This window comes from Polyodon spathula, chromosome 1 (assembly GCF_017654505.1).
Source record: "Polyodon spathula isolate WHYD16114869_AA chromosome 1, ASM1765450v1, whole genome shotgun sequence".
NCBI classification, from domain to species: domain Eukaryota; kingdom Metazoa; phylum Chordata; class Actinopteri; order Acipenseriformes; family Polyodontidae; genus Polyodon; species Polyodon spathula.
Window position 1 is genome coordinate 22,049,389 of NC_054534.1, and position 23,406 is coordinate 22,072,794.

Here is a 23,406-nt window from a genome sequence, read left to right on the forward strand (position 1 = left end):
TTCAGCAAAACTAAGCTGTAGGCACATACAATCTTCAAACTATGTTATGCACAGCTGTACAGTTAAGTAAGTAGAATGACAAGTAGTACTTAAAACCTGAATATATTATCTAATACAATAATCTTCAGGAATCCATTATCATAATATCAGTAACTTTCTGTAAGTTTCCAGCTTAAAAACGCTGCTATTGCAACAGTCCCAAAAAGTTCCTTCCCATTGCTTAGCATACAATTTTGAATCTTTTTTTCCTCCAAGGAGATATTTTATTTAATTATTTTTTTTATTATTTTTTTATTATTTTTTTACCCCATTTTTCTCCCCAATTTTGAATGCCCAATTATTATTTTTATCACGGTTCATCGCTGCATTATCCCGGTGACTCAGGAAACAGGCTGAAACACGAGCCCTCCGAAAAGAGCTCCTGCCAATCCATCATTATACACACTGCGGATCCACAGCGAAGCCAACAGACCTAGAGTGCCGGAGAACAACACAGATCTGAATGGCTCCACTGCAGACCCACAGGCGCCCTTGTCAGCCACAGGGGTCACTGGTGTGCGGTGAACCGTGGATTGCCCTGCCAACCCAGGCGGTCAATGACATTCGAACCTGCGATCTCCAGGCTATAGGGCGTCTCCAGCACTGATATTGTCTTTTCCAAACTTTAAGATACAAATATTCCTTATTTTCTCTACAACTGCATAGCCAGCAACAGATTGATTGACAGGATGTCTCCCAACTTGCAGTCTCATTCGCAGGAGTCACCTATACTAATGTATATCACAGATTGCTATACATAGTGTAAACAGGAACTGACATAGGATGATCTTATGCAATGTATGTATTTAATTTCAGTAAATACATTTAGGTATACATCACTACCAATTGGGTGTTTAACAGATATGAAAACAAAACAGATATTCAGCCATAAAAAATAAAATAAAATAAATAAAAATACAAACCTTCACAGATAACCCCCTTTGATCTAGCGTATCCTCTTGGACAGGCAGTATCTGTAAACAAACATAAACATCTCTTTAAAACTATGCAGTTTTTGCATATCATGTTTAAAACATTTTAAGCTTTAACTGTACATCGATAGGGCCAAATTTAATTTAATTATTCTATGGTTAGCAGTCTGAATTATTCATCAATAACCAGGAACCTACTTCAGCAGTTCCTCCCAGGAAGAAATTTACAACAAAACAGAGGCCTAAGCAAAGAATTATGTGGTTGGAACTGCTGTCTTAGATTATAATGGTTGTGATTCCCAATCTTACACAATGCTAGACAATTCCTATTTTAAAACTAATACCACAAATACAAACCAAATAGCGTCAGGCAGTTCCAAGCATTACATTACCAAATCATATTTTCAAGGGACATCAGTCAGTCATGAGCAATAACTGGAATAAGGTCAGACCACATTAAACAGAGACTCAAAATGTGTGGCTAATGAGGGCTTGTTGTCAAGAGGATAGATTACAGTATATGTAATATTCAGTAACTTTCCAAGTTAATGCTAATATCAAAAACATAGCAACAGGCGTACTTTATTTTTTATCTTGTACACCATACTGGGTTCACTCTTACCCATTAAATGAAAGTTCAAACAAATTAAGCACTATAGCTAGAAGCAGATACATGGAAAATACCAGCTACTAACCACTAACCATATTATTAGTGTAGAATATTTCTGTTCTCTAATAACCCATCCACAGAAACTTGAACTTTTGAGCACACTGCTAGAAATCTTCCAACTCCTCAGACAACTTGTCTACTCTCTACTCTGCTTTGAGATAGCTTGGAGACAAAGACATATTCACACTTTATGGAATACCCTTCCAGCTGAGATAAGAACAATTAAGTTTTTTTTTTTCAGCAGATATACTGTACATTAAAAAAAAAAAACAACAAAAGAAACCAGTCTGTGTATATTCATTTAAGACTTTCTCATAAACATAATTACAAATTACTAGCTCTACTTATAATTATAATACATACTGAAGCAACTCAAAAGCAAAAAGCAATAATACTTGGTACTATATACCGTCGCTGGATATGTATTGTTTTGTGAGCAAATAGTAAACCAAAAACTTTATCCCTGCCATTTATTATGCTCAAAGTCAGCTGTATCTTCACTTGCTCCTCACAGAAATTGTAGTACATAGATGAGCTGGTACTGACATGTTTTATTAGTCAATGTCATCCTAACATAAGCCATGCTCTATTTCAAACAAACCCATCAAACATTGGTTAATGGTGACAGCATCATTGAGTTTCACATGTACTTCCTTTGTAGACAAAAGTAGATTGGAAAACCTGACCCCTGTCTTAACCCTGCCTCATTCATTCCCATTTTCTCAGGCATTATGCTTTTCAGGAATAAAAAAGCACTCTTAACAAATGAAGGTTCAGGGTTGAGAAGAGATTTGACATCATATTTCAAAGCTAGCTTGTGTGAAACTCAATGAACCTAATCAATTTCTTTAACAATATAATAAAAGCTCTAGATATAGATGACACTCCAGGGTGGGGTGGGCAGTAATAGCTGTTTGATCCGAAGTTTATTTCAGTTCCAATGACTGCATTTAAGTTCTGGGTAAAGCTAATCATCAGCTTTCTGGGTGGCGTGAGGACACTGTTCTTGCATCCTGAAAGAGGACGTACCTATTTCACAGCGTTCACATGGACTGCCCCAAGCAGCTCCCAAAGTGGCACAGCACTCAGACTTGAGCGTCGCCCCGTTGATGTTCACCTCGCAGCGGCCATCCTGGATATTGAGCCAGCATGTTCCCTTCAGGCTGTCTGTTGTGACAAACAGAAAACAAGTTAGTTAGTCTCCATTACATTTGAATTGATTAGAACTAAATACACTTTTGTTTATTGATACAAAGACATGTAAAATGTTTACAGCTGGGAATAAATATGACATTAAATCAAATGAGGATGCTAGATTATTAATATTATTGCCATTAACTTCAAAGTCAAAGTATATATTTTTTACTGATGAAATATTCCTAATCTAGAAATAACTACCTTCTGCAACATGAAACGTTATAGTTATGTTGCTTTTGTTTAAAGTCCATGTATCCAATTAGAGTATGTTAGCCTGCAGTCATGTCATCTTGGACTCTAGACCTGTATGATCACAGAACTTAGTAGTTACTAATCAATGCCCAAACACTTCCTAGCAAGACTAAATTAAATACCTTGCTACTTTAGTTCCTCTGTATACAGGACTGAAACTGACCTACAACCTAATAGCAGCAACTACACTTATAATGTAGAGTGTAGATATCAGGGTTTTGTCTGTTTTTACATAGATTTGATAACTTATAATATATTTAGTGTTTGGTAGTTTTCTCCAGTCAAGTTGCAAGTGTACTTGCATTCATCTCTCGCAGGCCGGCACAGCAAAGAGTGCACAAGAAATACATTCTCAGCTTGATCAGAGGTATTCACAGAACACTTAAGAAACATACAGCATGGCTGTATGAAGTATCATCCCATAATTTCTTACCCACGCAGATCAACCCAGTAGAATCTAGTTTGCTGCCAGGAGAACATTCACAGGAGAAGGATCCAGCATTGTTCCTACACACTCCATTAGCACAGGGGCTGCTGTCACATTCGTTCACATCTGAAGTCCAAGAAAAAAAGGCTTTTGTTACATCTGCAACTGGTAATCTTTAATATTAATTATACTCTATCTTTTTTGTTTTTATAATTCATCCATTCATTCCAGTTTCTCCAAATGTACACAATCACAAAAGTAACCCACTACAAAATAGCCTTGTTTTATAAGGTAGGCTTCAACTCGATTTGTGATTCTATATGTTTGCTAGTGCACCCCACCTATCAACTAGATGTTCCTTACTTTACTTACAAGCTATAACTAAACAAACAATGCTAGAACAATGATTTTAATGTTCTGACAGGGACACGATTTATAAATTACAATGCATGTATCTGAAATTAAATTTGATGTTTCCTTCTACAGTACTGTACTACAATAAAATTTCAAGCCAGTGCCATGCTGAGCACAATTACAAAGGATTTATTGTTTCCACTAATTAATACTCAAAAAGACTAATGGAACTGAAAAGAAAACTGTCAGCCATTAACTGCTTAGACCCGAAGGTGATTGTGAAACGTTTTACCACGGCACTGTGTCAATCCTTTGGTCAGCGCACTTGCAAGTGGAGGTTTCACATTTTCTAACATTAAACAGATGTTTCTATATAGAATCCGACTGTATTCCACCTACTGGCAGCAGTTTTAGAAGACAAACATCCAGTTGTGAGTGATCCGATAGCATCATTAAACTTCCAGGAAAATCAAATATTTAACCACAAACTGGCAATGTCATGAAAACCAAAAGGAGGAGATTTGAATGTACTGCACATAGTAATAAAAGCATAATGGTCTACACTTTGTTCTCAAGCCAGAAATCAAAATAAGTTCTAGGTAATGCAGCAATATAGAGCTTTTTTCCCATAATAATGGAAATGGATCAACAATTATATCGCGAATGGAAAACATATCTAATTGGTAAGGCAATTTTAATATGAATGAGTAAATTCTCACAAAATTCTAACACATTTCACAGAAAATCTGGGAGGTCACAAAAGCCACATATGGGATACATACAGCATAGGGTACAAAATGGGGGAGCTTTATTCAGGATGACATTGTTTCAGACTTTAAGTTAACTCTGTGGAAGGTGACTAAGAACTAATTTTGGGAGTTCCTTGCATTTTGTAAGTGGAAAAAAATAATAGACCCAATAATATACTACATTATATACTCACACACAGACACACACACACACAGAGTATATTGTGGCAGGGCAAAAAGCTGCTGATAAAATGTACTTGTTTATTTTGAACAGGGGTTTGTATTTTGTGATTATTTAAAAACATGATGTATTATGATTTAAAAGTAATGGTTTATTATTGTATTAGTATGATTTAAAAATGTATGGATTGTATTTACTTATGTAGACGGACGATAGCCAGTCATCATTATTACTGTTTGATTCGGCAGCGAGAGAGTTACCTTCCTCTCCCTGCCTGCTCATGCAGAATGTAGAAGGTGGCTAGGAGTTAATTGATTGTCAATTACATCATTAACTCCTGGCCACCTGATATATAAGGACCCGCTTCACCTCTGCTGGGGCAGAGTGTTTAGGAGTAGAGGACGGAAATAAGAGGAGATATAAAAATCAATACAAAGAATCAATTGCTACGCATGCTGGTTCAAAATCAGCAGAATACTTGTTTTAGTTATTTTTGTATCTGTCTATTTTGTTTGGCCAGCGTGCCATTTTGTTTTGTTTGTTCTCTGTTCCCATTTTGTTAAACCCTTTTTTAAAATTTGTGTTCATTTATTAATATAAGCGCCACAGCGCCTTTAATATCCCAGTCTGTATGTATGTGAGCAGCTTCATCCTGGTCTGATGTCACCACTCAAGCCATTTCTGTCACTATATATATATAATAGATGGGCTTCAGTGAGTTACAGGAAAATAATTCTATCTAGGGTTTCTGTGACATCATGAATTACTAGACCAAAGGTCGAGTAATTTATAAACTGTCACAGAAACCTGAGGTGGAATTGCTTTCCTGTAACTCACTGAAGAGGCCCATCTATTATTTTTTATAATATATGAATATCCTTGTGATGCTAATATTAAAGACGACGAGGTTCAGCAGTACAGTTGTTTTTTTTTTTTTTAAATGTAGTGTTTCAGTGCTGCACAGACGTTGTATGTCGTTATCTGTTTGTGCTTCAGCTTTATTTGGATGATTGCCTTTCCCTTGTTTTAATTCCTGCTCCTCTCCAGTTTCTCTGACACTAATGTATCAGCTTTACATCTTCTTTTTTTATGTATTCTCATTTTGTTGATCATTAATGAACATGTCAGTACTGTGGGTGTTGTTGAGTGATTGAAAACAAGACATTTTGTGTTTTAATTGAAAGTGATGGTCTCATGGAGTTGAACAGGTCAAAGTTCAAGTACAGGTAGTGGACAAAAAAATTTAAAAACCTGGGTAAATGAGGGACACCAAGTATATTGAAAGCAAGAGCTTCCACACAGCTATGGCGCATGTGTTAATTAAGCAAATAACATCCCAGCATGCTTAGGGTCATGTAAAAAAATGCTGGACAGGTCTAGTTGCCTATAATTCTGGCTAGAATGGCTGCAAGAGGAGAACTCAGTGACTTTGAAAGAGGGGTGATTGTTGGGGCGCGTTTGGCAAGAGCTTCAGTGACCAAGACAGCTCAACTTGCTGATGTTTCACGAACAACCGTGTCTAAGGTGATGTCGGCATGGAACTCAGAGGGAAAGACATCATCAACAAAGGGCAACAGTGGCTGGAAGCGCATACTCCAATATCGTGATATCCATGCTTTAATTCGAAGGCAAAACAGGCGAGCAACTGCAGATCAATTGACTGCAAATTTCAACTTGGGGCGCAAGCAGCCAGTTTCATCAAAAACGGTCCACCGAGAACTCTACAGAGCGGGATAGCATAGTCAGGTTGCAGTGCACAAACCGCTCATCACACCTGGCAATGCACGTTTGCGAGTCCAGTGGTGCAAAGAGCACAGGCAATGGACTACCAAGCAGTGGAGAAATGTGATATGGTCAGATGTATCATCCTTCACCATGTTCTCAACAAATGGACTAGTGCACGTGTGGCGCCAACCTAAAGAACTCTACAGCCCTGAGTGCTTGGTTCCAACAGTGTAGGGTTCTGGTAGTTCTGTAATGTTTTGGGTGCACTCATTCCCTTAGAAGGCAAGGTCAATGCTAATTTCTACTTAATAGTACTGAGTGATCATCTTCACCCTATGTTGCAGCTATTCTTCCAGGATGACAATGCCCCCATCCACAGAGCACATGGAATGATTCTAGCAGTGACTTGGCAGACTGACAACAACTCTTTCCATTAGCTAGGGCTATTTGTGAGAAAGCTAACTGACATAGATTTGTCTTTGCCAAAGACACATAAAAAAAGTATGTTTATTAAAAATGTGAAGATTTCACATTTTAAATATTATATATATATATATATATATATATATATATATATATATATATATATATATATACATATACACACACACATACACATACACACATACACACACACACACACACACACAGATTAAAAAGTATAACAATTCCATTGTACTTTATCTTTACATGTGTTGTTAGTAAATGCACTGCTAATAATATGGGGGCTACTGTAGCAACTGGCTACAGTCAGGGCAGGCACTATGTGAACCTAGTGTACATATTTCCAGTGCACCCCAGCAGAGACTGTAAAATGTGGCTGAGCTGAACTAATTTTATGGTTTTATAATGTGGAGTGGATGAGTAAGCACACACTCAACATAAAAAGCCTTGAACATAACCAGTGCACGCCAAAGCTGGTTCCCTTTGCCTTCATTAAGAAAAGTAAGATTGAGAGTAGTAAAACATGAGGAACTATGAACCTAAACACTAGGCACAGTAAGGGGAAAGGCAGAGTTCCACTGTCTCAGCTATTAGCACAATTACCCTCATTGTTAGGACAAATATCTGTACACATGTTATGCAAATGAATGGGAACCTGAAGGCAGACATGGCCAGGGATAATAATTTATTGTATTCTGCTGGAAACTGACTTTAAAAGACATCTGTTTTAAATTTAAGGTCATAACGTCACAGAAATCACTCACCACTACTGACTTTGCATTGATTTAGACTCTAGTTAATTGCAGCCAGAAAAGTTTAAACAATCCATCATAAAACAAAAGACCAGTAACTATAAACAGGATCCACCCTAATACTGTTAAAAAAAAAAAAAAAAACCCTGTAGATAACATACAACATGTTCATTAACGCCTAGAATTCACTTGACTATAAATGTAGACCTTAGTGGACAGCTGGAAAGGTTGTATTTCTAAAATGTTTCTGAATTAAATCCATCAAGTCTTCTGACATAACCCTACCTTATTTACTACAGGAAAATAATGATGACAATTGAGTGAAACAAAAGTTCCACCAGCTAGGGTAAACACAGGGAATATGTTGTGGCAAGTGAGGCCTGAGACAGAAATCAAGACCTTTCTCCACAATCAGGTCTCACTAGAAATTGCTAGGTAGCTATATTTTAATGATCTCATTCATATTCTTTTCCATGCACTAATGATTAACCATGCACTAATGTTCACAGAAAATAAATATAAAAAGAGAATTTTGACGAAAGCTGCTGCAGAGCACTGTGATTGAAAGTGAAAACATTTTTCCCCCAGAAAGAAGAAATGCAGAAACGTTAATCTGTTAACGTGTCTTTCGTGAGACTGGGTATATAGCGACCTAGCAATTTCCAAAATCAGAAGTGGCGAGAAATACAGCTGCTTTTCATTTCATTTCGTATTAAAGCGGAAGATTTTGTGGTAAGAACAGCCGCGAGGCATTGTGATAACGGCAAGAATGTGTGCTCCCAGGAACGCAAACTGGAAGAAAAATTGCGATACTGGTCAACGCATTTCTAGCGAGACCAGGTTGTTCTCCAATGCCATTGTCTTTTAGTCATTTTCCCTTGTATCTGCTATTACATTTTCACAGGTTATCACTTCTAATTTAGTAAAACTTTCATTTTTTATTTTGTATTCTGTTTATTGGTTTAGTCTTTATTAAAAACTTTTCCAGAAGAGCACTCTTCTCACCTTCACAAGTCTCTGAGTCTTGTCTGAAGATGTAACCCTTGGGGCAGGTACAACTGTAGCTGCCAGGCATATTCTGGCACAGTCCATTATCACAGAGCAGCCGGTTCACTGCACACTCGTCAATGTCTGAAAGAGAAACAAGCTCATTTAGCACCTTGAAGAAACGTATACACTGTCTACGCTCCCCAGTGTATGTACTGTATTGTATACATATTTTCTTTTTTTTTTAAAGCCTGGGACAAGCACAACCACAACTGGCTAGCCTGGATAAATACACTAAGAAATAACACATGAGCAAACATTTTTCTAACTCTGACGCAGAGCAGTCTCAAATACAGCACTCTTATCACTTTGGTAACAGCTCATGGTGTCATATAAAGAACAAAAGGCCTCTGTCTGCTTAGCTCTCCACAGCTTACTATAAGTCTACAAACAATCTTAAGTCTACACTGAAAATGTATGTTTATCTTATCTTTCTTTATTTGCCAATTATGAGCAACATGTCATCTTATTATATATTTAGCATTGTGTTCTGCTATTATGTCCACACAGTGACATAAATCTAAAATTAAAATAAAATGAATTTGTATGATTATATACATGTTACACAATACAGTCTGCAGCTGGATCAGGGCAGGGTCTATGAAATCCATTAGAAATGGGAAAAGTCTGGACTCTATTTGAAGAAATAACATTTGACAATTGTCAATGGCAAGGATTTTTTTTTTTTTTTTTGCCTGAGTCTCAAACAGATGCAGCAAAACAATCTGATGTATGAGCTGTATCTCATCCTGCAGAAATGTGTGCCATTAAAATCATAACGAACAATTTTTTCCACTTTCAGCTTGTTGGCTCATCCTGGGAAGTCTCAGCCAGGTCTGCCAAGAACTTGACCAGCAGGGGTCACTGAAGAATGATGAGGTGAACTATGCAGCTAATCTGATTTTAATTCTTAAGTATTTGCGGACCATTTATTCAATACTTGTCAGGCGTGTCAGGACCAATTTATTTTCATAGTTGCTGTTTATTTTACATGCACTGTTTATATATATATATATATATATATATATATATATATATATATATATATATATATAGAGAGAGAGAGAGAGAGAGAGAGAGAGAGAGAGAGAGAGAGAGAGAGAGACAGGTTTAAAAGGCATTGAATCGCAAAAAGATACTTAGTACTATCTCCAGCCAAGCCACACCCCCGTTCTCTGTATTTTTCACATACTTCTTTATAGTCGTGCATACTGATAAATCCTCTCGATCACTCGTTTTATCACCAAACTCCTCAAAATCAAAGCTCCAAGTCATTATTTTATTACTATCTCAAAAAACTATGGAAATGTCAGTGATATTCTTTGAGCGCTGGATGCAAGCTCAAATGCAGCTATCTCCTTTGTTTAACTCCGCTTTATCTCTTTGGTGCATGGGTCTATCAGACAGACCCTTTTTTGTTTCATTCGGCTCCTATCGGTCTCACTTGGCCATTGAAAGTTTTTCTTAGCTTTTTCTGGAGAAAAAAAAAATGACTAGAGACCTGTGCTTTATGTCTTTTTGATGATGCCGGAATATGCAATTTATTAATCTATTAAAGCTTTAAATAACATTCTAACCCCACCTGACTGTATTGAAATCAATCAATCAATCAATCAATCAATCTTTATTTTATATAGCGCCTTTCATAGTGGACCACCATCACAAAGCGTTTAGAAAATCCATAATACAGACAAATGCGTAATACATGAACTGGATACACCCCAAGCTCAGTTTTACTGTGCATCTTCATATGCATGTCAAGTTATGCAGAGAAAGTCTTTTGTAACCAGATATACTATTAATAATATGGTTTTTGAGAATCAGAATAAAATAATCTATCGACTCTTTCAAAAAAGCTCTAAATAGCTATTGTGATCACATATTTAGTCAAAGCTCCTTCAAGGATGCATTTGAGATATTTTCTTCTTGTATGAATGATAAAATATTGTAACTTGTCTAGGTTGCCTGTTGCTCTACATACATGAAGAATATCAAAGGTAAATAAATACTTTACATTCTACACACTGATAGCATGATAAATTGTCATTTGATCTCTAACCAAATTCAAATTGAATTTTCCAATTTAAGGCTGGTTTTATAAAGCACTCGTGATTCAGAAGTGAGCCGCTGCTGGCTATCTATTCTCCCTAAATGAATCTAATTACAGTGCCATGTTCCCTTTTTTCAGTAATGCTCGACATTGTACTGCCATTAAAACAAATAAACAAACAAAAAAGCTTTCCCAAGGAAATCAGCTACCAGACAGATTTCTGATTGAAGACGCTGATTTGAAACAAATTTTCTATGAACTGTCCTTTTTCACAGGGTGGTTGGCAGAGTCGTTTTGTTGTATTAAACTGATTGGAAACAAAATCTAAGTACATTGTATTTCTGGCTGGTAAACACAGTTTCACTCACCAACACAGTTCTTGCCAGTGGCATCAGATTCATATCCAATGTTACAGATACAACGGAAGCTGCCACGGAGGTTTTCACAGACTCCATTGGAACAGATATCAGGATCCAATGCACACTCATTGATATCTATCGGAAAAAGCAGGGCAGACAAAAAAAAACAGAGCGCCTAGTAAAGTGATTGCAGCTAACAAAATAATTCCATGGGACTGACATGCTTTGCAATCAGTAAGATGCTTTGACCCAGAGGACACTGCTTGGTGAAATGACCTCAGAAGTAAAGTAGTATCAGATTTCCTGGAAGACAAGGCAAGCAATCTGTGAATTTTATTTAACCCAGTGTTGTACCAGAAGTCATATTTTAAATGAAAATACATGTTTTCTGTAGTATGTGTTTCTTTCAAAACTGCACATTTGCGACCTATAAGTGAATGAAAGTAATAATAATAATAATAATAATAATAATAATAATAATAATAATAATAATAATAAATGCCCAACTGTGCGTGCATAATAAGGCTGCAATTCTACCTTGGGGTTCCAGTGACATAAAGCATGAGAGCATTATCAGAAACACGAGATACAATTACAGCCTTGTATGTTCAGTTTTGGTGTTCACAAGTTGTTATAATACATGGTGACGTAACAGACAGAAATTGTAGAACTAGCTGTGTTTATTTTTAAAAACTGAAAAAGGGTTGAGAATAACAAACACAATTAAAAATGTCATTAATTTTAAACTTTCAGTATTTTGTATTTTATTACCATGTTTGTTTGTGTTGGGGCACGGAATTGCATTATTACTAAGAAAATGGTCTTGACGTTTTTGGACGGTGGAGTGATTTCCTGATCATTCAAGAGGCTCTGCTTTCTCACTCCACACTGCCCACGGAGAGTGCGTCTCCAAGGTCATTTCTTATTAAATGTATGTAGCTTATTGTTTTCTGAGGATAAAACTTGAAATCTGCAGATCACTGTTGCTTGTTTTGGTATTGATGGTGTTTTGTTGAGTTCATATAAGAGTTTAGTTCGCAATTGTAACATTAACCTTATTTTACAAGGGCAATCTTATTATACACTTGCCTCGCATCACCACCCAATCTTATTATGCATAAGTCTCACACCACCACCGTGTATAAAATACGGCAAAACACCAAAGTTTATGGGAAAAGTATTTTTCAATATGTATTATAGTAATATTAAAAATGTAGAATTATTTTACCTGTTCCGTCCACTGAGAATCCAATTCCACTGCCACAGAGTGCTTGAAATTCAGCTGCAAGAAAATGAATCAGAAATTAAAACCTTGACTTACAATTTCTTGACCATTTTACAGCTACAATTTAAAGAATACAAGGTGTGGACTCTAGGTGTTATTGAGAAGTGCACTTTACTGTGCTACACCTATTTACTGTTTGTACTCAAGTAATTCTCAGAAATAAAACAGTGCATCCAGTATATTTATCTTGTGAGGTGGTGGTGCTCCTTTGAAACCACATGCTGAGTACCTGAACTTCTATGTAGAACTTTAGGCCCTGTCTTCATAAGCTTATTATCTCTCAAAGCTGAAAATGAACGTAAGGGTGATCCGAACATACTGTGAAGTATCTCTTCATTTTACCCCACAAGCAGTAGAGGCTCCTTAGAGGAGACAAGGGAGGCAGTGCCTTACAAAAATATCATAATATTCATCACCATCACCATCCTTATACTAGATGTACTACTACTACTACTACTGCTGCTGCTACTACTAATAATAATATAGTAGTAGGGTGATAATGATGATTATACCAACACCTTCAATTCACAATATACAGTTAGGCGGAGGCATGACTCTGTTGTTTTTTCCCTATCTCCCATATACTCTAACGCAAGTTGCCAACAGTCACCTGACCCTAGAAACAAGTTTTTATTGGATGAATCACATTCTTTTTTTTTTTTTTTTTTCCCACAGACGATGCCAGCCTCCCCTGTATCTCCGGTATACTGTCAGGTAATGATGCTTGTGCTGAGCATGTGCAAAAGTCATGGAATAACTAGTGCCTCAGACAACATCCCACCCAACTGCAGAACTTTTGGAAGAAGTCAATAGTGAAATACAGTATTTAGATACTAGACAGCGTGATTGAAAACTGTTACTTAAAGCGAAATACAGAACATGGTAGATAGAGAATCCATTTAGAACACTGGAGTACACGAAGGTTTCTATAAAAGGTGCAGGTAAGCCTCAGCCTAAACTAAACCCAGTACAAGAAGATTCTGGAAAAAGTAAGTTTGTAATTGGTATGAAAGAGTATACTGGCTAACTGGCAGCATTGTTATAATTCACCTGTACTGTTGACCATGTTTGGCATATGTTTTAATATCTCTTGATATTAATATCTAGATATACTGATTTTAAAAACTTGGACTGTGCAGTGAAACGGCACGCCAATCAAAGGATCACATCAATTCTAAAGGTGCGACTTCAGCTAGTGTGGAAAGGAGCTTCTCGAGTCTCAAGAGACTAAAAACACAACGGGACAAGAACGACTAAAGAACTTGCCGATTCTGTCTATTGAGCAGGGAATCGTGAAGACACTGGAGAAGAATCCACACTGGCATGATCATGTGATTGACCATGTCTCAGAAAGAGAGAAATTTATGAGTAAAGGTAAGACAACTGTTGAACTGACAGCTTTAATCTTTTTTGCTGTAAAATAGTAATTTACTGTTGTTAAGTGTAATATATTGGGAATTCAATTATCAGTCATTTTTATTGATTGTATTCAAACATATGGTGATATGACATGCACTAAACTTGCTCTCTTTGCAAGATTGTATGTGGCTGTGGCTTTGCTATGTGTGCTATCTTTCTATTATTAACTATTTTGGTACCGTAATTGTGTTTACAAGTATGGAAGCCAATTTCTGCCAGTATATTAATGACAATGCGGTTGTCTGTTCAGTATACGGTACTTTGTTTATAGTTTTATGTGGTTTGTGTGACTTATCTTTGGGCACTGCTGTCATGGTCTACCACCAATTGTCATATCTTTATTTAAAAATGTTTTGGATGTTTTCTATCGCCAGTTTTTCACTGCTTCGATTGTATTTTTGTTACATTTGTAATTTTAAAAAATGTGTAAAAAAAATAAAAAAGAAAAAAAATCCTTAGGAAAACAAGTCTACACGCACTCTGTATATAAAAACCCCCAACTCTCTTACAATGTGCCTCCTCTGTGTGTCAGGTGACCAGCCCCCACTGCCCACAAGTATTAAAACAATTGCAGCTGTGAGGGATTTGCACGGTACAATCATTCCCTGTCAGTTGCAGGATGATAGGAACTGGGAGCAGCCCCCATAAGAGTGGAAGTGGTGGCTGGCGTAGTCCGAAATAGCAATAATTTCCCATCTTCCAACAACAGATGCTTTGTTTTTCATGAGCTAATTTTACTCAATACATACAACACTTACAACACATATTTAAATCTGTATGCTGTCACTATTTTAAACAGAATAGTTACCATGCATGCTATTTACCTGAGTTTTTAGCTGGGCAGGGCTGACACGGCTCTCCGAAGCTGTAATCCGCATTGGCGCAGCAGCACTCAGACTTGGTGACTGCTCCTGGGAACGGCCGGACACAGACTCCCTTCTTGATGGCTCCATAGCAAGTGCTGCGCATGTGTGTGTCTAGAATTGGGGACAATAAAAATAATTAATTGTGTTTGTTTACCATGTATTTGAAATCTGTAGCGGTAAAGGTTTTTCACAATGTCAAGCTTGTTTTACTGGAAAATAGATCTGTTTTATAACAAAATTCAACTACTTTATTACCGTGTTGACCTCAGACAGGCTGTTTACCTCTGTGTCTCACTCAGCACTAAAGGTTATTACTGAATAACAGTTTCAGTGGAATTTAAGATTACTGTGATTGTTGCCTTAAAACATTGTGTTTTACTTTGCATTCATTTAGATCAGCCACAAATTTCGGTCGTACAAATGCATGGCCTTACTGAAAATGATATCCCGGTTTCACAATGTAGATAAAAACTAAATAAATAAATACAAAATAGGTCTTCCTCCTATGTTACTGTGCATCAAAATGAAAGGCATTTTACTGAGTACTTAGAATACCAGTAACAAGTATGATTCATACATTTTAAGGGAATCTTTGTCTGTCTTTAATTGATCCAGTGACTCGTTTATTATTTTTTTTTTTTTTTGCAGATACCTAGAAATGTCAGTTTTGAATTAGACAACAATTTGTACCCTCACCATCAGGGAATAGGCCTAAGGACTGCTCACTTACCAACACAAAATCTGCCATCTACCCCAACGGCCAGACCTGCAAGGCATTCACACCTGAACGAGCCTTCAGTGTTAATACAGCGGCCATTCATGCAGATCCCCGTGGTGTGACATTCATCAATATCTGAGGCAAAAAGAACAGGAGTCAAGAACCAAAAAGGACACAATCTTGTCACACTGTGATTTACTTTACTCACGTGAAGTGACACCTAGAAGTGGAAAAAGTGAAAATGCTTAATAGACTTTAAATCAGAGCACACAGCTGCAAACTAAATTCCATTCACTTTAATGTATTTATTTAACTAGAATGTAGACCTCACCGAAGCCCATATCTTATTAAACAAAACATTAATTTGTAAATTTATAAAATAATAATAATATACAAGGGAAATGATTCATGTGAATTATTCTTAGCCCGCTCAGAATGAAGTCATCTTCTGACCTAAAAGAAGTACTGTGATGCTTCAGTTTTTGCAGTTACGCTTGTGCACATACCTGTGCAGTAGCGCCCATTTGAAGCCAGGGCAAAACCAGGTTTGCAGATGCACTTGAAACTTCCATCTTCGTTAATGCACATTCCATTCAGACACATGTTGGTGGTGGCACATTCATCATGATCTGAGAGAAATCAAAAGTACGGCTGTCTTTCACAGTAACCAGACGCCTCAGTTGCTCAAAGGATCATTGTAGAGGGGCAGGTAAAATGACACATATGCAGAGTTTTATAAATCTACTTTCCTATAAGTAATTCTTTGTCATAAAAGAGTTAGTTAATATTTACAGTGTCTTTAAATATACTGGAAGTGTTCATTTATTACCATTCAACTTAAATCAAAATTATAATTATAGGTAATTTAACTGGTCTAGTTAAACGTAGCAGGTAAACAGTATTATGTGAATGAATCTAACTCCTACATAATACTCCCACCACCACGACCACCACCACCAGGTTTTGTTACTTGACAAATACAGTCAAAATCCAATTCTACAACACCAGTAAATACAGTACATGTGTACATTTTATACCATTTCACAAGAATCAGTGCAATAAAAATAACATTAAGAGAAAATCAACATCAGAAAAAAAAATGGATTGAAGGAATTGCTTACCGACACAGTTTTTTCCATCAGAAGTTAGCTCAAAGCCAGCATTGCAGATGCACTGAAAACTACCTTCAGTGTTTACACAGCGACCATTCTTACACAGAACTGCATTCTGAAGGCACTCATCAATATCTAGCAAAACATAATACGGAACAGTGAGCTGTCTGTCATGAGAACATGCGACGTAACCCATGGACCAATTAAAACTGATTTCACCGGACAAAGCATGGATATTTACATGTTTACCTTTTTAGTATGCTGTAGGTGTGGCATTACAGCTCCAATTCCACATCCTGTAGACATAACAGATACTGTTCTCCCACCTCAGTACAGACCTGTCCTAAGATGTGCTGACAGCTGCTGAAGGTGTTGACGGCTCTGTGGCAGTTAAAATTCCCAAAGGACTTGTTTGGGAAAGAGCTGTGGCATTCACTCCAGAGCCTCGGCCGGGTCCCCCGCCTCACACTTCCAAACTCACAAGGACAAGGGGCCTTTAGAATAACCAGCTAATACAAGCCACATGTCAAAAATGGGTATCTCACCGATGCAGGCTTGTTTGGTGGGTGTTCTCTGGAAACCAGGATGACACTTGCAGTAATAAGAGCCAGGTGTGTTGACACAGTCTCCGTTTGTGCAGGGGTTGGAGGTGCATTCATCGAAATCTGTTGACAAAAGAAAAATGGATCTTTGATTTTATGGAACCTACGGCGATCTCCAGCCCATTAAATAGCAAAGGGGAATGCACTGAATAAACTGACACTTTTCATGATGATGATGCTGGGTCAGTCATGAATGATAAGTATTTCTTCATCGTACAGCTTTCATTAAAATGATAAAACTTGCGCTGTCTCATGCTCTGTGTGTGTGTGTGTGTGTGTGTGTGTGTGTGTGTGTGTGTGTTATATATATATATATATATATATATATATATATATATATATATATATATATATATATATATATATATATATATCTCACACACACATTTCAGATTGTAGCTAAGATTGTAAATCTCAATACTGATAAATATGGCATACAACGTTGCATGTTCAGTCACCATTAATATAATAATCTGTATTGTGACTAATGTAATGTACACGTCCTTGCATGAACCAACACAATCGCTTCTTTCCACAGTAACCGACTGCACTGTCAACACACGCCTTTATCGTATCTTATGCAGTAAGTACAGTACCGACAGTGTTGCAAAAAATAAGATGGCCATATTTATGTCTGCAAATTTCCCAGCTCAATCTCTTATGTTGACTTCCAGGAATGCGGCGTTTACCTCACAGTTTACATTCCCGAAAAGCACTTTGCTGCAATTCAGGCTTCCTTTTCAGCCACATATGTGAACGCACTTAGGCCCCCTAAAACCTTAACTGTGAACAGAAATTTTGAGTGTTTATTAGTGAAAAGACCATGTCCTTACCTATGCATTCGCCTCGCCCATCCAGCTTGAATCCCATGTTACACTCGCAGCGGTAGCCAGCTGGGGTGGGGATGCAGTGTGCATTCAGGCACAGGTTGGGTAAGTGTTTGCAGATGTCCATTGTTCTTGTTTGATTGAGAGTAGCTGTAACAGAAGTGGGTCTATTAAAAAAAAAAAACAACTCTGCCTTGAATTTAGCTTGTAATAAAGTGAAAGCCCTGCTGGCAAGAACTTTGATTGTGTCTGGTTTAAATAGCTACTTTTCCCAGGGGCTCCCGAGTGGCACACCCGGTAAAGGCACTCTGCGTGGAGTGCAGGATGCGTCCTATAGCCCGGATGTTGTCCGTTTGAGTCCAGGCTATTCCACTGCTGACCGTGACGTGCGCTCCCAGAGGGCAGCACACAATTGCCCCTCCCCCGGGGTTTAGGTTGGCCAAAGTGTCCTCGGCTCGCCGCACATCAGCGACCCATGTAGTCTGGCCGGGCGACAGCGGGCTTGACTGTAAGCTGCCCAGAGCTGCCTTGTCCTCCAAAGCTGTAGCTCTGAGGTAGCTGCATGGTGAGTCTGCAGTGTGAAAAGAAGCGGTCGGCTGACGGCACAAGCTGCAGAGGACAGCGTGTGTTCGTCTTTGCCCTCCTGAGTCAGGGTGGTAGCGGTGAGATGAGCCTAAAAATAATTGGATATTCTAAATTGGGAGAAAATAATAAAAAATAACTGGCGACTACTAAATAAAAAATAAATAAAAAAAATAAAAAAAGCTACTTTCCCTCTATCAATCACTATTATAACAATAAAAAAATAATAATGACATAATATTCACAAATAAATGTTTATGCATCAAACTGTACTTTTCATCAGTACAATAACAATTTTACAAGCCTTCTGCAAATGGTCACTGGGGCGTCTGATTTTCGGGTGAATGCTTTTTAAAAAATCGGGTAGAATTATTTAATGAAAAAATTGGGTGAAATTAGGTGGATTTTGTTATATATAAATCAAAAAAGAATAAATATTCAGGTAGAAATCTGGCCTTATTTTTGAAAGAAATAAACAAAGTTGTCATCAACAGTTTAAATCCCCAGTGTATGTATATTTCCACAGATTAAGGTAGGCAGACTTTTGACGACATCCGTCTCTCTCCCTTCTCACTCTCTTTATCTCACACACACACACACACACACACACACACACACACACAGTTGCTTCTCTCTCTTCATGTAATCCCAGACAGACTCGATGATGTTGAGATCAGGGCTCTGTGGGGGCCATACCATCACTTCCAGGACTCCTTGTTCTTCTTTACACTGACGATAGCTTTTAATGACTTTCGCTGTATGTTTGGGGTCGTTGTCATGCTGCAGAATAAATTTGGGGCCAATCAGATGCCTCCCTGATGGTATTACATGATGGATAAGTATCTGCCTGTACTTCTCAGCATTGAGGAGACCATTAATTATGACCAAATCCCCAACTCCATTTGCAGAAATGCAGCCCCAAACTTGCAAGGAACCTCCACCATGCTTCACTGTTGCCTGCAGACACTCATTCGTGTACCGCTCTCCAGCCCTTCGGCGAACAAACTGCCTTCTGCTACAGCCAAATATTTCAAATTTTGACTCATCAGTCCAGAGCACCTGCTGCCATTTTTCTGCACCCCAGTTCCTGTGTTTTCATGCACTGTTGAGTCGCTTGGCTTTTTGGCCACAAGTCTTCCATGAAGGCCACTTCTGACCAGACTTCTCCGGACAGTAGATGGGTGTACCAGAGTCCCACTGTTTTCTGCCAATTCTGAGCTGATGGCACTGCTGGACATCTTCCGATTTCGAAGGGAAGTAAGCATGATGTGTCTTTCATCTGCTGCAGTAAGTTTCCTTGGCCGACCACTGCGTCTACGATCCTCAACGTTGCCCGTTTCTTTGTGCTTCTTCAAAAGAGCTGGGACAGCACATCTGGAAACCCCTGTCTGCCTTGAAATTTCTGCCTGGGAGAGTTTAACTACCTTGTGTCTTGTTGCTGTGCTCAGTCTTGCCATGGTGTATGACTTTTGACAGTAAACTGTCTTCAGCAACCTCACCTTGTTAGCTGAGTTTGGCTCTTCCTCACCCAGTTTTATTTATCCTACACAGCTGTTTCTGTTTCAGTTAATGATAGTGTTTCAATCTACATATTGAATTGATGATCATTAGCACCTGTTTGGTTTAATTGTTTAATCATACACCTGACTATATGCCTACAAAATCCCTGACTTTGTGCAAGTGTACCTAGAAGAATTGATGCTGTTTTGAAGGCAAAGGGTGGTCACACCAAATATGGATTTGATTTAGATTTGTCTTCTGTTCACTCACTTTGCATTTAGTTAATTGATAAATATAAACTATTAACATGTCTATTTTTGAAAGCATTGTTACATTACAGCATTTTTTCACACCTGCCTAAAACTTTTGCACAGTACTGTATATTCAGTAAAACCCGAAAATCAATCACCCTGATGGTCACCAATAACTATGAAATAAAAAAAAAATGTAAAACTGTTGGAAGGCCCCAGTCTAAAGGCTTGTCTACCTGACTTTTTTTAAATTTAGAATTTACAATTATTTTACATTTTCTTCCAAATTGGAATGCCCAATTATTATTATTTTTCTCTTTCACCGTGGCGATTCCTCACACAGCTCAGGGACCCAAGGCTCTGTGGGTGTCTTTTTACACTCAGAAACCTATGAGCCGATGTGTGCAGGTTACCGGCCTCAGGAGGACAAAGACCAGCCCAGCAAATCTCCACCCCCATGCTCACTCGGCCTGTAGGGGTCACCGCAGCACGGTGAGGAGAAACAGTGTAAGCCGCAGCGGTGTGCGGTCAGGGCAAGCAAGGCATGTCCTGTCGGAAAAATAAAAAATGTTGCGATAATGCTATAAAATCTAATCAAAATGTGTCTCCCTAGTTCCTACATTTATATATATATGTATAAATATGTATGCTCACTAACTGTGTGTGTGTATTACAACCGCAGTTGGTGCTCAGTGGATTTCTGTGCAACTACTGATGTCACTGTTTATCAGCCATTCCTGTGTGATAAAGATGACTAAAAAAAAATAAAATATAGGTGCCTGATGAGTTGATTTTGTAATACTGATGAATAGTAAATTCATAACAATGGTAAATAGTGCATATATATAATATACTTTTTTATTTAATCAATGTACGGTTGTATAATATTTTATAGTAAGTTAAATAAAACAATATGTGTGACCGCAACTCGTTTTTCCATCGATACCGAACGTCTCATCTATGTGTTTTGGCATTCCAGGAAATGTCTCAGCCAATGATAAAGACGCATATACGACAACTTAGACAACTTAGTACATTTTTTATCCAGTCATTTGGAAAGCACTCAAGTCGTTCCCATCAGCCTTCTGTTCGGAAGATCACCCAAATGATCTACCGTCATGGTACTGCAGATCATCGCCACTGTATTTAGCAGTGCAGAAAAAGCAAAATGGTGTCTCCCCTGGTTTTGCAGAAACCATAGCTGTGCTTGACAAGCTCTCTATCAATTACGTACTGTACTTTCTTCCAAAAGCATAAATAAAAACACCATGTTCTCACACAAACCATCACAATCGTAATGTAATGATGGTCCGATTTCAGTGGTTTGTTTAAACACGGAGTGCACTCACTTCAGTAATGAAAGGTGTGTACAACAAACAACCGCCGTTTGCAAATACGGTTGTCGAGCCAACTTCAGTGTCTGTACGATGCAGCAAGCTAAAAAGGGAGAGCTTTTATGACGCTGTTATAGAAGAATTTGTAAAGAAAGAATGGCTGGATTTCATCTATAAATAGGGTGAGTAAACCTATACATTTTTTTTATTTCTTGAGTTACACGTTACATTAATATATTACTGCATGCACTGCTTGTAAACCCGCCGCATGCCACTGCTAAGCCTGATCCCACCTCCCTAACCCCGGAAGCGCCAAAGCCAATGCGGCGCCCCCCGGAGTCTCCAGCGAGGACTGTCTGCCTCTCACAACCAGGATTCAAACTTGCAATCTCTGGTTGTATGACTCACCTTGCATGCCGCAGGGCAGTGCTTTTACCAGGTGAGCCATTCGGGGACCCATCTACCTGACTTTCTAATATGTTTTATCTTATAAAAATGTTACACTGAATGCTTGCTGGCCTTGTTTTTTCTTTGAGGAAACCATTTTTCCTGTCAGTGATCAAATCCAAGTGTGGAACTTGCCAACGCTTTGAGTCTTTGGAAGATCACCAACTCCCTGTGCACTCCCTGTCTGTCCCAGATTTACCCCTGCTGTCTACCTCTATTTTACACACTAAAACACTTTTATCACGACAAGAATGATATAGAACACTGAACCCAGCTCATCAGCTCACCAAACTCAGGAAGTGATGGTCCAGGTCCAGTCCCGCCGTTTGTAGGTACTCTTGGACCAAACCCATTCACCCCAGGCCTGAAGGTGTCTCCTCCTCCCCCAGGTCTTTCAGGCCTGTAAGAAGGAAATCCTCCTACCGGTACGCCTTCAATGCACAGCCTGCGATATTCATCTGGAAAAGATAAGGGAAGCCTTGTTTAGTTAAACAAACACCAAAGTGTTTGTACAGCAATGCAGATGTTTACATTTTTTTTTTTTTTTTTTTTTTTTTTGCTTCTACCAATTTTTGCATCTAGTTGGGACTTGACACACAATAAAATGATGTTGCCCCTCATTAGACACCACAGAAAATGTTAATAAATGCACCTAGCATGATTTCTACTTTAGGCAAGAATGAGTCACACATTCTGTCAGTGTCTGAACTGGCATGTGTCATGTCCAAACTGACAAACATATTTTTAAAGTTTATTTCAATACGAGTTGTGTTAAAAGTGAAAACACATTTCACTAGCTCGAACAATTGTCTGTTTTTTTGGAGCTGCCAATCTGAATTTATGCACAATGTATAAGACATTCATTTCCTCACCAGAACCTCTGATGGGGCACATCTCTGGCACTGAACCCAGGGCCCAGCAGCGGCCGGACTCACAACAGCACTGCATCTTGGTGAAGCGTCCTTCCAGGTCCTGAGCGCATCGGCCATTAACCAGGCTGGAGAAGCAGGTTCCCACCCTCTGATCTGGATGTTGAGGAAGAACAAGAACCTTAACACTGGTGTGTAAAGGAGTGCTCTAAACCAAACATATTGTACAAATATTTCACTTCCCACGCCATCTTGATTCCCATTCTATTAATGTTTCTGATACTTCCACTATGGCACGCTGTGTCAGGAATCATCCGTTTCCAATACTGCTCACTATAACCATTGTCACGAATGCCTACTGTCATTAATTTATGCAGTAAATGCAGGAGGCTCTGCGGATCAGTGGCATGTTTGCC

The 23,406-nt window shown here is 38.3% G+C and overlaps 1 protein-coding gene across 1 annotated transcript in view; it reads right to left on the reverse strand.

The window, feature by feature from the left end:
• The window catches only part of LOC121315616 (fibrillin-2-like), a 97,736-nt gene that overhangs the window by 34,704 nt on the left and 39,626 nt on the right, over positions 1–23,406 (reverse strand). The window contains exons 9-22 of the mRNA XM_041249866.1: positions 22,994–23,146; positions 22,409–22,579; positions 18,014–18,157; positions 17,124–17,243; positions 16,588–16,713; positions 15,973–16,095; positions 15,479–15,601; positions 14,707–14,859; positions 12,407–12,460; positions 11,188–11,313; positions 8,728–8,853; positions 3,524–3,643; positions 2,671–2,808; positions 963–1,013 (exon numbers count right to left, since the gene is read on the reverse strand). Of these exons, the coding sequence (XP_041105800.1) occupies positions 963–1,013; positions 2,671–2,808; positions 3,524–3,643; positions 8,728–8,853; positions 11,188–11,313; positions 12,407–12,460; positions 14,707–14,859; positions 15,479–15,601; positions 15,973–16,095; positions 16,588–16,713; positions 17,124–17,243; positions 18,014–18,157; positions 22,409–22,579; positions 22,994–23,146 (1,728 nt within the window). The remainder of the gene's footprint in view (positions 1–962; positions 1,014–2,670; positions 2,809–3,523; positions 3,644–8,727; positions 8,854–11,187; positions 11,314–12,406; positions 12,461–14,706; positions 14,860–15,478; positions 15,602–15,972; positions 16,096–16,587; positions 16,714–17,123; positions 17,244–18,013; positions 18,158–22,408; positions 22,580–22,993; positions 23,147–23,406) is intronic.